Source organism: Cololabis saira, chromosome 9 (assembly GCF_033807715.1).
Source record: "Cololabis saira isolate AMF1-May2022 chromosome 9, fColSai1.1, whole genome shotgun sequence".
NCBI classification, from domain to species: domain Eukaryota; kingdom Metazoa; phylum Chordata; class Actinopteri; order Beloniformes; family Belonidae; genus Cololabis; species Cololabis saira.
This window is the reverse complement of record NC_084595.1, coordinates 46224102-46239515: the sequence shown is the minus strand read 5'-3', so window position 1 is coordinate 46239515 and position 15414 is coordinate 46224102. Positions and strand designations below refer to the sequence as shown.

Below are 15414 nucleotides of genomic sequence, written 5' to 3'. Positions count from 1 at the left end.
TGCTGCAGCCGAGTCACTTTCCGTCCCGTGCGGCCCCTCGGAAATATGCCAGCTTTTGCAAAAGCTGGAACAACAGTCCAGCCCAGTAGACACGTCAGCCCACGCATCTACAATCCTTCACAGTAAACGACGGAGCCTGCTGACCGAGCCGACATGTCGGCTGCCGCTCGGTCAGCGGTTCCTCCGGCCCTCGGGCCCGCCTCTGCGGCGCAGCTCCCCCGGGAGCCGCGTCTCCTTCTCGGTAGCGAGGCCGAGTCTCCCCGTCCGCCCCAGGTGTCCCGCCACGGAGCCACCGCCGGGCGCCCCCTTTCCCCCTTTAACGTTCTCATGGTGGCCTCAATTACATCTGCCTTATGGATCCGGGTTAAGTCGACGCAATGGGCGCATTGCGTCATTGGGCGCGCGGCACATTTAAAAAAAAAATAAGACGTTTATATGCGCCTAATGGTCACAAAAATACGGTACCTCTTTTCTTATCATTTTATTTAATTTTATTTGTTATTTACTGTTTAATTGTGTCTTGCCACTTTTAATGTTGATGTAAAGCACTTTGAATGACCTTGTGTTGAATTGTGCTACACAGATAAACTTGCCTTGTCTTCTGAGCTGCTGTGAAAATCGTAACGATCAAGACGTGATTAAGCAGCGCTGCACATGTGAATGTAAGGGTTAGGTGCAAGTTTCTCAGAGTTAATTGTGCATCATGTTTTTCTCTCCTCAGCACCGCAGCTCATCACTACAGATCTCCCTCCCCCCAGTGAACCCCCCTCCACCTCGTCTCTGACCGGCTCCACCTGGACCTCCACCACAGAGTCCAGCAGCCGGAGCCCCGCCCCCACCCGGCCCCCCAGCCCCTCCACCAGCCAGGCCCTACTCACCAGCCCCGGCAGCACCACGGACAACACCACGGCCGCCCTCACCGAGGTGTCGTGGACGCAGTTCAACATCATCATCCTGGCCGTCATCATCCTGGTGGTGCTGCTGCTGCTGGGCTTCGTGGGCGGCGTCTACACGTACCGCGAGTACCAGAACCGCAAGCTCAACGCCCCCTTCTGGACCATCGAACTGAAGGAGGACAACATCAGCTTCAGCAGCTACCACGACAGCATCCCCAACGCCGACGTGTCGGGGCTGCTGGAGGACGAGGCCAGCGAGGTGGCGGCCAACGGCCAGCTGGCGCTGAGCACGCAGGGCAACTGCTACAAGGCCTAGCGCCGGCCGCCGCGCCGCCTCACAGGCCCCCAAGCTGCTGGAACAAACCAAATCCAAAGCCCCTCTCTGAGCAACTGCTCGTTCTTATTCCCCCGCTGGCCGTCAGCACTCTCAACAATTGGCAAACGTAGCAGAAATCAGAGATACAGAGTTTCTATTGGAAGCGTTTTTCCCTTTTTGATGTAATTTTGTAATGAAATGGGTAATGAGAGAAAATGGGATCCAAAGAAAATGCAGGTGGTTTGAGTTGGAGCCTGTAGAGGGCGCCGTCGTGCAGACGAGCCGTGACCCGCACGGGCGGGGGGGACTCCCGGGCTCTCGCAGGAGCTCAGCCTTTCATATATTTTTCCAACAGACTTTGTACATTTTAAGTTATAACTGGATCACTTGTCGAGCGATCTGAAAATTGAGACAATGATTGTTATTTAATGCATTTTTTTATGTTCTAATTTATTGGTTGACGTTTCTTTATTGGGAGAAATGCTGCACATGTGTGAGGTTGATTTTTATCTGGTGTGCTGTTCACTGGCGCTTTAAACTATGTCTTCATGAACGCTCCGTGTACTCCGGAGGAAGTGTACGGATACTTGTGGCACAAAGTCATTGATGACCTCACCTTTTATTTATAGCTCTCTTGTTTTACTCTGTTGTTTTTCTCTGTCAAAGCGTGTCGGCTCACCCGAAGAATGTTAGGGGAGTGTTTGTTGTGGATAAACAGCCGTTACCATTCACTCAGCGGACACTACAGCAGGGAAGTGACACATGCTTGTTATCTAGTCTGCTCTTTGCTGCCTACCTCAGCAAAAGTTAAACCAACCGTGGGAACATCGTTCCACGTTTATGCAGAGGGTGGTGGTTCTGTGAGTCACACAATTAGGTGATTTCCTGACCAAAACATGAGCGCCGTAGCTGTGTTGATGCCGTTGTTCCGGAGCCTCCTGTTCTCACCCACCAGTTCCAAGCGCGTCGTAAAATCAGTGCCGGACCCCGGACCCGGGACACGGACCCCGGACCTCGTGTTCTGTGTGTCATTCAGGCTGCCATTGGTAGGCTGCTTCTTTTTATTCTGGTGAAAGAGTGAACCTAATTGTTGCTAACTCCTCAGGTACTGGCTCTCTCCCTAATGTGATCACTGTAAATATTATTATTGATGTACAGATGAATGTGAATAGTAGCACTATTATTGTACAGGTAGGAGACTGTACGTCCACCTTCACTCGACAAGCTCCGGCCCGCTCACTCTCCAGGGGGCGAGGACGCGCTCAACCCACAGCTTTTTCTATCGTGATTTTAATTTCCTATTCTCATCGGACTCTTCCATATGCACAGCCACGGGACTGAGGAGCACTCTGAATCCACGACAAACAGGAAGGACCGTGTAAATACTGCCCAAATGTCAGAGCTCTGTCAGAACTCTCCAATAAAAATGGGTTTACCTGTTTCCTGTGTTGCTGGCGTCTCTCCAACACCAATTATTTCCTAAGATTTCCTCCACGTGTGTTTGCATAAACAGTCATTAAGAAAAGTGAAACTGTGATCGTCTGAATTTACAGGACTGTGTCAGAAAATTAGAATATTGTGATAAAGTTCTTTATTTTCTGTAATGCAATTTAAAAAAAAAAAAAAAAAATGTCATACATTCAAACTTCAAACTTCAAACTTTATTTATTTATATAGCACCAAATCATGCAATATAAATGCAACACATGGTGCTTTACATACAAAATAAAATAACAATCAAAAATACAATTTAAAACATCCCATACGACCCAACCCCCCACCCCCCACGCGTACACACACACACACACTCACTCACACTCATACACATGTGCACACACTCACACGCCCACACACACACAAACACAGTAAGTGGACTGGTGACATGGCTTGGAACGATCCAGGTGAGGAAAACACTACCTATGGGTGGCCGTCCACACCGAGAGGCTCCACCGGCCATGACCACAAGGAGCATCGCCACAGAGACCCCCCCAACCCGGACAGACCGGGGCAGACCCCACACAGAAGGTGGAGTCCCACCCCCAGCTACCCAGGCCTGAGGGACCCCCATGACGACACCCCCATGGGCAGAGCAGGCACACCTCCCAGTGTGGACGACCCCCCTGAGGAAACACTGGAGCTAAAAACTAAAAGATTAAAAGAAAGTAAAAAATGCCTAAAAGTGTAAAATTTTTGAGAAATCTATACAAAACTTAAGATGAATAATAAATAACATAAAATACAAAGTCACTAAAATGGATTAAAGGTTTAAAGATAATAAAAAAGCTAAAGAAGTAAATACAATAAATAGCTGAAAAGACTAGGTAAATGAGATCAGATAAAAGTCAAGCTAAAAATTGTGTCTGGAGCCTCCTTTTAAAAATATCAACGTTCTCTGCGGCCCTGAGGTTCTCTGGCAGGCTGTTCCATAAATAAGGGCCATAGTGGCTGAATGCAGCCTCACCGTGGGTTTTGGTCCCGGTTCGGGGAATGGTTAAAAGGCCGGTGCCAGAGGACCTCACGGTCCGTGAGGGTTGATACGGTAAAAGCAGGTCAGATAAATAAGATGGCCCAAGACCGTTAAGACACTTAAAAACCAGTAAAAGAACCTTAAAATCAATCCTGAAGCGGACGGGGAGCCAATGCAGCGATTTTAAAACAGGTGTAATGTGCTCCCGCCCTCTGGTCCTCGTCAGCACGCGAGCGCTGACGAGGCAGCACGGTCTTGGCCAACATCCCTCAAATGTGTCTAAAAAGGTGTAACAAGAAAAACTTCACTCCAGTACTCCATTCCTGGCTTTTTATGACAGTGTTTTTTTGCGCCATGAAAAACGCGTCCTTTTCCCCCTTTCCTATCAATCATTGCCCCACTCCTCCTCCAAACCTCCTCCAACCAACTGCTACACACTTCTGCCGTCTCCACACACACGCGCGCACACCGAACCACAAACACCCACACACACAGCCCAGACAGGGCGACTACAGCCCGGGGATGAAGTCCGTGACCAGAGGACTCGACTGGAAGTCGAGTCCTCTGGTCACGGACTTCTAACAGCGGCAAAAGCAGGAAAAGCAGCAGGGCAAAGTAGTCCACCGCAAACAATCATAAAAATAAAGGCATGCAAGCAGCAGTGTCCCCTTATCTTAAGTCCAGTCAGTGGCCGCGGGTCTTCTTAGCAGTTGATGAGAACAGAAGAGGCTCTAAACAGCTCCGTGTTAAGCCTGATTTATGGTTCCGCGTTAAATCGACGCAGAACCTACGCCGTAGGGTTCAGCGTACGGTGCGCGTCGCCACGTAACCCTACGCCGTAGGCTCTGCGTCGGTGTAACGCGGAACCATAAATCAGCCATTATGGTGCGCTGGAGAGGAGAGGAGGCAGGGAGCTGGATGGAGGGGGCAGTGATTTAGCGGGTCGTGACGTCACGATCCGCCACCAAACCAGATGCGCCGTTTTTGCATAGTTATGCGGAAAATCCCAGAAAGCACACAATACACTGAATGTTAAAAGTTCGTTGTTTTTTGGGTGTAATTGATGTCAAAACACCCAACAAAACACAAATAATGAAGAAAAATGTGTTTTTCATGTCACAATACCTTTAATACTCTTTTTAGGAAGACCAGAGAGCAGGGCATTACAATAATCTAAACGACATGAGATAAAAGCATCCATCAGCACCTCCGTGCTGGCCTGAGAGAGAAACGGGCGGACTCTGGCTATGTTCTTAAGATGGTAAAAACCTATCTTCGTAATATTCTTTATGTGTGGAATAAAAGTGAGCTCAGAGTCAAAAATAACACCCAGGTTCTTTACACATTGCGAAGGTTTAAAATCTTGTAGTTTTGGTAAAAGTTTCTCTCTCTGGCCTTCAGGGCCAATAACTAAAACCTCTGTTTTGTCCTGGTTGAGCTGTAGGAAATTATCTGCCATCCATGACTTAATATCTAAAATACAGTTAAAAAGGGCATCAAGTGGCCCTGTGTCATCAGGAGACACGGCGATGTACAGCTGTGTGTCGTCAGCGTAGCTGTGGAAGCTGATGCCGTGTCTCCTGATGACGTCCCCCAAGGGAAGCATGTAGAGGTTAAAAAGAAGCCGACCTAAAATTGACCCTTGGGGGACCCCACACTTAATTTCATGCATTCTGGAGGAACATGTATCCAAACTTACAAAGAAAGATCGATCTGTGAGATAGGAGCGGAACCAGTTAAAAACAGTACCAGAGAGGCCCACCAGGTGCTTCAGTCTGTTTAATAAAATGTGATGGTCTACTGTATCGAAGGCGGCACTAAGATCCAGTAGAACCAAGACTGTCAGTTTGCGGTTATCTAAATTGCACCTGATGTCATTTAAAATCTTTAAAAGGGCTGTCTCGGTACTGTGGTTCATCCTAAAGCCAGACTGAAATTTCTCTAAAATATTGTTTCTTATTAAAAAATAATTTACTTGGTTGAAAACCAGCTTTTCTAAAATCTTACAAAAAAGGGTAAGTTGGATACAGGTCCGTAGTTATTAAAAATGATGTGATCTAAATTGCTCTTCTTAAGAAGGGGCTTCACCACTGCCATTTTATAGGCAGCAGGGAAGACACCTGTCTGAAGAGAGCAATTTACTATATTTAAAATCTGTTCCTCAAAGAATTCATAAAATGTCTTTGAAAGTGATGTGGGAATAGGATCCAAAAGGCAGGTTGTTGGGTTTGCCTGGGAGAAAACTCGACCAAGGGTCCTCGCATCAACCAGGGCAAAACTCTCCAGTGTTTCCTCGGATAAAAGCAACTGTCCAGATGTGTTAAAAATGACATTTTGGGGCCGCTCGGTGGTGCAGTGGGTTAAGCGGCGGCTCATATACTGAGGCTACAGTCCTCCTCCTGCAGCGGTCGCGGGTTCGAATCCAGCCCGCGCACCTTTGCTGCGTGTCTTCCCCGTTCTGTCTCTACCCCTTTCCAGTCTGCATCTTAATAAAGGGCCACTAGAGCCCAAAAAAATCTTAAAAAAAAAAAAAAAAACAGACATTTTGATGTGGTAAAAGACTGGACCTAATGTTGTCAATTTTACTTCCAAAGTGGTCTGCAAAATCCTCACAAAGATTGTCTGTTGGTGGTTGTGAGGACTTCTTAAAATCTACATTTCCCTGACCCTGCACCCCAACCTGGGACTTGCTGATTGGGCCGGAGCTTCGGGAGCTGCGTGCTGACCTGCGGTCCCCACCCCTGGTCATCCCGTTGCTGGCCCCCCTTCTCCTCCCTTTTCTCTCTCTGCAGGTGGTCGTGGGTGGCTTGTAGCTTGCATTACGGAGCACAAGTCTTTCCCTGACCCTGCACCCCAACCTGGGACTTGCTGATTGGGCCGGAGCTTCGGGAGCTGCGTGCTGGCCTGCGGTCCCCACCCCTGGTCATCCCGTTGCTGGCCCCCCTTCTCCTCCCTTTTCTCTCTCTGCAGGTGGTCGTGGGTGGCTTGTAGCTTGCATTACGGAGCACAAGTCTTTCCCTGACCCTGCACCCCAACCTGGGACTTGCTGATTGGGCCGGAGCTTCGGGAGCTGCGTGCTGGCCTGCGGTCCCCACCCCTGGTCATCCCGTTGCTGCTTCCACCTGCCTACTGTGCTGTTGCCGTCCCTGACCCACCAGTCTGGCCCTCGGCAGGAGGGTCCCCCCTTATGAGCCTGGTCCTGCTCAAGGTTTCTTCCCTCCTAAAGGGGAGTTTTTCCTTGCCACTGTTTGGCTTAAGGTTTTTCTCCCACTAGGGGAGTTTTTACCTGCCATTGTTTATGTAATAACTGCTCTGGGGTCATGTTCTGGGTATGGGTCTCTGGAAAGCGTCTAGAGACAACTCTGTTGTATTAGACGCTATATAAATAAAATTGAAAAAAATAAAATTGAATTTGTTAAAAGATCGAAGGTGGAGAAAATAAATTTAGGATTGTTTTTATTGTCTGTAATGAGTTTTGAGAAATGAGCAATTCTTGCCTGTTTGGCAGTTTTATTATAGGATTTGAGTTGTTCACGAAATATTTGATAATGTATTGTAAGTTTACTTTTTCTCCACCTTCTCTCAGCACTCCTGCATTTTCTTTTTGATTTTTTGACTTCCTCAGTTCTCCATGGGGGTGTAGGCTTAGTTTTTATGGTTTTTGTTAAAAGCAGAGCAACTGAGTTCAGAGTGGATTCCAGTTTCCTGTTAAAATTATCAACAATAAAATCACATGATGCAGGTAAAACATCAGCAGGAGTGCTCTATAAAATCTCAATAAAATTTGCAGCCACTTCAGAAGTTAGGTAGCGTTTCCTCACCGTTCTCATCGAGGCTTCCTGATGATTAAGACTGGTGATGTTAAAAAACATGCAGTAATGGTCAGACACAGCCAGGTCGACAACAGAGGACACGCCAGTGGACAGGCCATAGGTTATGACCAGGTCCAGGGTGTGTCCTCTGTTGTGAGTCGGCTGTGTGACATGTTGGGTAAAATCCATGCAGTTTAAAAGGTTTAAAAATTCTCTCGACAGTGGGTCGGAGGTATTGTCAATGTGTAGATTAGAATCACCAGTTATTAAAATTCTGTTGCAAGTGGTATGTATGATTGATAAAAGCTCAGAAAATTCACTGATAAAACAGTGGAGTGATGGGGTGGTCTATAAACAGTTAAACAAAGAATAGGAGGACTGCTAAAAACAAAGGCAAGGTGTTCAAATGAGGAGTATTTGTTAAAAGAGACCTCCTTTGTAGCTAATGTGTTTTAAAAAATTGAAGCTGTGCCGCCTCCCTTTCTAACACCCCGTGTAGTAAATAAAAAATTAAAATTTGGTGGAGAAACCTGGATGAGGGAAAATGCAGCGTCCGTGCCAAGCCATGTCTCTGTTAAAAGAATACCATCAAGTTTATGATGTACAATAAGATCATTTAAAATAAAGGTTTTGTTTAAAAGAGAGCGCACGTTCAACACAGCCAAGTTAATGTCTGTGTTGAACGTGCGCTCACGACCACAACGAACTGGGTTGATAAAAACAAGATTGTCTCTTTTAAAACCAGTGGGTCTGTGGATCTGACGGGGAAAACGGGTGGTGACCAGGGGATGAATTGGTTGAGGATCTGGTGTGTGGGTGACGCCAGATGTAGCTGGCTTTATGGGGAAATTATCTGGTGGGGGTGGCAGTGATGACTGTGACCTGTGGGGGAAGCTGGAGAGGGGGGCAGTGCTGTGAGCGGCTGGCTCCACAGGTGGAGAAGAAGACTCCGGGCCCGAGCTGGGAGTGTGGGTGTGGCCAGAAAATAGTCACTCCCGTCTGGATTCATTACAATCAACTGAAATATTGCAAGCCTTTTATTATTTTAATATTGCTGATTATGGCTTACAGCAGGGGTCACCAATCCTGGTCCTCGAGGGCCGGTGTCCCTGCAGGTTTTAGATGTTTCCTGCTTCATTGCACCATGATACAAGTGACTGTGTCGTTAACAGAATTGTGCAGCCCTGGATGACAAGCTGATGACGATGATTAATTAGAATCAGGTGTGTTAACGCAGGGAAACATCTAAAACATGCAGGACACCGGCCCCTCGAGGACCAGGATTGGTGACCCCTGGCTTACAGTTTAAGATTCCCAGAATATTCTATTTTTTTTTCTTAAGCTGTAAACCATGATCAGCAATATTAAAATAATAAAAGGCTTGTAATATTTCAGTTGATTTGTAATGAATCCAGAATGTATGACATTTTTGTAATTGCATTACAGAAAATCACAATATTCTAACTTTCTGAGACAGTCTTGTACTTTTTAATCCCTAGAGCAGGCTGTGAAATTGTTCTGTTGCGATATGCATTGAGGCAAAAATTTAGACAAAGTAGAAAAATAATAATCAGTCAACAATCTGTTGTAAAGTAGGAACTGTGACAGAATAAGGTGTAACATTTGTAACCTGGCAACCTGAGCAGGAAGTGTTGGCTGCAGCGTGGGCAGGAAACGCAGCCGGAGTTCTTGCATCATCCAGGGTGCAGAGACGCTCCTTCACTCCAACATGTCCACAGTCACACTAGCTGGTATCAACCAACGCTGCCGTCCCACCTCCTGTTAGTCCTTCCATCCGTCTGGAGTCTGTGCCCCAGTTTGTCCCAGTTTGTCCTCACCAGCATCAACATCTCCTGTTCCATGTCCCAGTAAACTCTGGTAAACTCCGACCGCAGCTGCTGCATCCAGCCCAGCATCCAGCCCAGCATCCAGCCCAGCATCCAGCATCCAGCCCAGCATCCAGCATCCAGCCCAGCATCCAATACAATACAGAAAATCACATTGTCTGATTTTCAAAGAATGTATTTGCAAATTATAGTGGAAGATAAGTATTTGGTCAATAACAAAAGTTCATCTCAGTACTTTGTTATATACCCTTTGTTGGCAATGACAGGTCAAATGATTTCTGTAAGTCTCACCATTCATGGTCCCATTCATTCTTTCTCTTACAAGGATCAGTCGTCCTGGTCCCTTTGCAAAAAAACATCCCCAAACCATGATGTTTCCACCCCCGTGCTTCACAGTAGGTTTGGTGTTCTCTGGATGAAACTCAGCTTTCTTTCTCCTTCAAACACATCAAGTTGTGTTTCTACCAAAAAGTTCTATGTTGGTTTCATCTGACCGTATAACATTCTCCCAATCCTCTCCTGCATTATCAAAATGTTCTCTAGCAAACTTAAGACGGGCCTGCTCTGGACATGTCCTGTCTTCAGCAGGGGAACATCTGGCCCTGCAGGATCTGAGTCCCTGATCGTAGTGTGTTACTGATGGTTCCTTTGTTACTCTGGTCCCAGCTCTCTGCAGGATCTGAGTCCCTGATCGTAGTGAGTTACTGATGGTTCCTTTGTTACTCTGGTCCCAGCTCTCTGCAGGATCTGAGTCCCTGATCGTAGTGAGTTACTGATGGTTCCTTTGTTACTCTGGTCCCAGCTCTCTGCAGGATCTGAGTCCCCGATCGTAGTGTGTTACTGATGGTTCCTTTGTTACTCTGGTCCAGGCTCTCTGCAGGTCCTTCATTAGGTCCCCGTGTGGTTCTGGGATCTTTACTCACCGTTCTGGTGATCATTTTTACCCCCCGGGGTGAGATCTTGGAGCCCCAGATGGAGGGAGATTATCAGTATCAGTATGTCTTCCATTTTCTAATAATTGCTCCCACAGTTGATTTCTTCTCACCAAGCTGCTACCTATCTGTGAAAGCCAGAAATCTTGCTTGTTTGTAGGTGACCAAATACTTATTTTACCCAGGAATTTACAAATTAATTCAGTAAAAATCCTACAATGTGATTTCCTGGATTCTTTCCCCCCATTCTGTACTTATACTATACTTTTTTGCTCCACTGTATGTACATGCCAGCCCCAAATAAAGGGTTGATATAAAATCCTGATCTTTCAGATCCAGGTGGCCCGCATAAGTAATTTTTTGGGCACATGACGTTGCTGAACCTACACCCGACTAACTGAGAGCACCCCAGGTCCCGACGGGTGCAGCATGGCTTCATCAGCTGCTTCCTGATGCCGGTGCACCCCCCTCTCTGGACCAGATGGATACAGCTGGCCATTTTACTGTTCTCCTGTCAAATACTTCCACTATTAAACACTGTCTGCTCTTTTTCTCTGATTAGACCCAGTGGCGCCACCAGGGGGTGGCCAGGGGTGGCCCCCCCTACAGATTTGCTGACGCTGGTGTATTGATGCCCCCCCCATGACTGGGGGAAAAATAGCAGAAGAAGAAGAGAAACTGAAACTTTTTTGTCAACGGGGGTGAAGCCACACAAACACGTGGGTCTGGCCCCGTCTACTTCTGGAAAATAAACCTTTAAACAATGACCCAGTCGACTTCATGTCATTAAGGTCTGCAGGAAACGTTTGGTTTTGGGGAGATGATGAATCTCCGGAGTAACGATCGATAACGCTTCAAAGAGCCCTACAAGGGAAATATTACCATCTTTGTGAATGTATATGTGTATATACATACATATATATATATGTGTGTGTGTGTGTGTGTGTGTATATATATATATATACATATATATATATATATATATGGTTGATTAAATATACTTTTTCTGGGCTTGTCACATCATTTTTTGATACACCAAATCATCAACTTAAAGGAAGAATCAACTTCAGCATTTATACAATTATTAAGGTCAATCCAGAGAACATTAGTATATGTGCAATTCCAGAATAAGTGAGATATCGTTTCATCCACATGACCACAAAAAGAACAGAGTGTGTGAATGTTTATCTTATATTTAATAAGACTGGTCTTGAATGGATAGCATCTATGAAGTATTTTAAAATTAACCTCTCTTTTTTTTTTTCTTTACCTTGTCTGCACACATAGGGCCCGATTTACTAAGATCCTAAATAAAGAGTACTAAATTGCGTGTGAACTGAAAAAGTTTGCGCGTGCTGTTGTTCCGTGGTTTGCGGGTGATCAACTAAGATTGCGTGCGCAATTGATAACAGGTGCAAACAGCAGTATTTAAATGAGGTGTTGCGTGTCTTACGGTTTGCGAGCGCAAACTTTGCGTCATGGAGAGTCTGGATGGAAAGCAGGATATAGTCACAAGCGCAAAATGAAATTTGACGAGTTGGAGTTAGAGATATTAGTGGAAGAGGCAAATTGTTGTGCCGTATTCAGCACCCCTGCCGTGAAAAGCACCCCCTCGTATATTCAATGATAAGTAGACCAAGAAAAAAAACAACACACTGACACTTCAATATATTTATATATACACACTCACACAAACACATACTTAGGAGTTTATATTATATATATTTACAAATATTATGGAAGACAACACAGTAAGCAGGCTTGTAACGCCCGCCAATGTAATAATGCCTGCAAACGTAATAAACCACAAACGTAATAAAAATATGCAGTTTTTAATGTAATAATCCTGCAAATGTAATACATTTCCCACAAACGTAATAGTCGCTGCCTACTACAAACGTAACACGCGATTTCCCACAAATGTAATAACTATTACGTTTGCTTAGTTTGTTTTGGTTTAATCAATTTGTGCAAATGGAGGAGGAGGAGAGACCTCATCTCATCATGCGCTTCGGGTTTGCGTGATTCGGGTTTAGGAGCTTCACCTTCCATGAGAGAGACGCAACAACTGTTTGTCTGTTTTGGAGGTGGCAAAGACAAAGAATAGATATTTCCTCACAAAGACTGTTACACTGGATATTTGCGAGTACATTACCCAGACCTATGGTGTGCCCAAATTCAGAGCGCACAGAGCAGAGAGCGCTTTTAATCTAAGATGGGCCCCCCTGCGCCCATATCTCTCCTTCTCCTCTTCCTCTCCTCTCCCTCTGCTTTTCAGGTTTTTATACAAGCTAATGGATGTTAACATTAGAGCTAGCCAGTTAAGTTAAGTTACAAGGTTGGTAAACGTTGGCTGCGCTGTTTCTTACCTTGCTCTACGCTGACTTTATTAATTCCAGCTTCACCGTCACCACCTTTTTTAAAATATTTGTGTATAGAATCTTTGAGGCCTCTATTTTCTTCTTCTCTTCTTCTCTTTTCTCTTCTTTTCTGAGCACCGGACTTGTGCTGACCGGACAATTTGACCATTCTAATGGTTGAATTAAATAACATCAAATTTTGATCAGCGGCCAAACCATTTTTGTGTTGCGGGTTCTTGACCACAAGGACAATTAGGAAGAAAACAAATAACAAACTTTTATGTAACTCAAATACTACATATTTTTCCACAAATAGGCATATTTTGAAACATTTTGAAAAATGATTCCATAATTTATGAGAATTAAAATTATTATTTTTTGGTTCAGTTCTGGGCCCCCTTCTACCCTGGGCCCGGGACAACAGACCCGTTTGTCCCCCCCTATCAGCGGGCGTGCCCCCCCCTAACCTGGGCCCGGGACAACAAACCCGTTTGTCCCCCCCTATCGGAGGGCGTGTCTGTGTGGCTGTGTGTGTGTGTATGTGTGTGTATGTGTGTGTATGTATATGTCTGTGTGGCTGTGTGTGTGTGTGTGAAGTAACCTCTCTTAAAACCCAGACTTTCCCCCGGGGCAACGGGCTGGTCTAGCAGACTGGAGGGGTAAAGGTATCAGGTCGTTGGGGACTTGGTTCAGGGCGGGGCTCTCCTCACATTCCAGGAAATAAAAAATAAGTATGGGATCACTCACAACGATTTTCTTAAATTTTTGCAAGTTCGTAACTTCATTTTGTCCAAGTTAAAGGAGTTCTCTGGTGGTTTTGGTCTCTCCCAGTTGCGTCAATTCAGTCAAAGCTAAGCTATGGCAAGGTTACGAGTCACAGAACTTAAGTAGAGTATCAATCAACATGCCCAGAAAATACTCATCAGAAGTCTGCTATGTAGCTTATCTGTGTGGTCAAGAAAATGTGAACTTTTTCAAATGCAGTCTCACTCACATCCTGCTAACGTAACTATGAACACTACACTTTAACAACGCGTTGATCAAGTCAGTGAATGCACCTTTATGCAACACACATCCGTTTTCGGCACCATGGACAGCAAGCGGCAGAGTTAGAGAACAGAAAAAGAGTATCTGACAAACACAATTTAACTCTGTTTTATTTCTGTTTTATTCTGTTCACTTCATTCACTATGTCAGTGCAACAATATCACAACATCTCTGTTGTGTTTGTAACAACTTACTGTAAATAAAACGTTGACTCAGAGTTTCTGTTAAACAACACAGTTTACTTCAGGACTTTAAGTAACGGACAGCGCAAGAACGTATCAATGCGCGTATGCAAAAACAGCGATCAGGTATACTGCAGAACAGAGGGGAGTATAACTACGCTCAGAAAAATAGGTCCATACACTACAATTCCAGTTTAACTTAAAACAGTTAAAGTCCAAATGCAAAAAAGGAGGAGGAGGGAGCAGAAGAGAGAAATAGAAAGAGTAAAAAAAAAAAGTCAAATATTTCCCTTAAAGGAGCTTGAGGCTCCTTTTAAGAAATGAGACTATCTAGCGCCACCCTTCACCATGACGGCCATTGGGGGTACTGCAGCCAACAGTGAAGCCGGCACGGGAGAACGGGGAGAACGCACATGCAGCGCCATGTGACGTCACATCCGCAGCCCAGCGCGGGAAATTCGGGACCGAATTGCAGCACATTTTGCAACACAGCCTGTTCAAGGCAAAGGAGAGATACACTAGAGGGCTCATTCTTTTGGGTTTGGAACGCTTCATCTGACATTATTACTAGAAAACTTAAAATGTATACAGATTTTTTTCATAAATCTTGCCACAATCCGGCCTCAAGCTCCTTTAAACAGATTTATAAGAGGGTAGGGTGATTTGATATCTTACCTTACGATGAACTTGCATAATTAATCCATCAGTGGATAACGCCGAGGCCTCAAACCGGCGAAATCATTCACAAGTTAATCTGGGTCCAGTGATTTGACGACAGCAGGCTCAATAGCCATTAACATGAGATGCGTCAGTCTGTCATCGCCCATAGTGGTCCTCAGGTATGTTTTGACTCGTTTTAAAATGGAGAAAAATCTCTTGTTTGATGCAGTGGAAACTGGTATTTTGCTGCAATCTTAAATAGTTTGATCACTTCCGAAAATGCAACAGACATGGTGCTGAGTTGTGTCAGAGCCGACATGATGGTTTTCTCCTCCACGTCGGAGTTGGAGGAAAGCTTTTGCTGTGTGACACTGGCAACTGAGAAGGGTGGTGTCGATCAGTTTGTCATACAGTTGAGAAAACTGTTCCATTTTAGCTACATCCATGAAATGGGGGGATGAACAATCAAATGCGACACACCCGTTGAGAGCCGACCCTGGTGATTGGCGACTCCATAGTCAGACATGTGAAGCCGACTCCAGAGACCATAGTTAGGTGTATCCCGGGGGCCAGAGCGGGCGACATAGAAGCAAATTTGAAGCTACTGGCAAAGGGTAATCGTAAATATGGTAAAGTTATCATCCATGTCGGAGCTAACGACTCCCGTCTTCGCCAGTCGGAAGTGACCAAAATGAATATTGTTTCGGTGTGTAACTACGCCAAAAGTATGTCGGACTCCGTAGGTTTCTCTGGCCCCCTCCCCAATCTGACCAGCGATGACATGTTTAGTCGCATGCTCTTGCTCCGTCGCTGGTTGTATCGGTGGTGTTCAGAAAACGACGTGGCCTTTATTGACAATTGGGAAACGTTCTGGGGAAAGCCCGGTCTGATCAGA

General features: G+C 45.5%; 1 protein-coding gene across 1 annotated transcript in view; it reads left to right on the top strand.

Annotated features, from left to right (window-relative positions):
- Positions 1–2662, top strand: part of si:ch211-158d24.2 (multiple epidermal growth factor-like domains protein 9) — a 66435-nt gene extending 63773 nt beyond the window's left edge. The window contains exon 6 of the mRNA XM_061729690.1: positions 722–2662. Coding sequence (XP_061585674.1) covers positions 722–1212 — 491 coding nt within the window. The 3' untranslated portion in view covers positions 1213–2662. The remainder of the gene's footprint in view (positions 1–721) is intronic.
- Positions 2663–15414: the final 12752 nt, after the last annotated feature.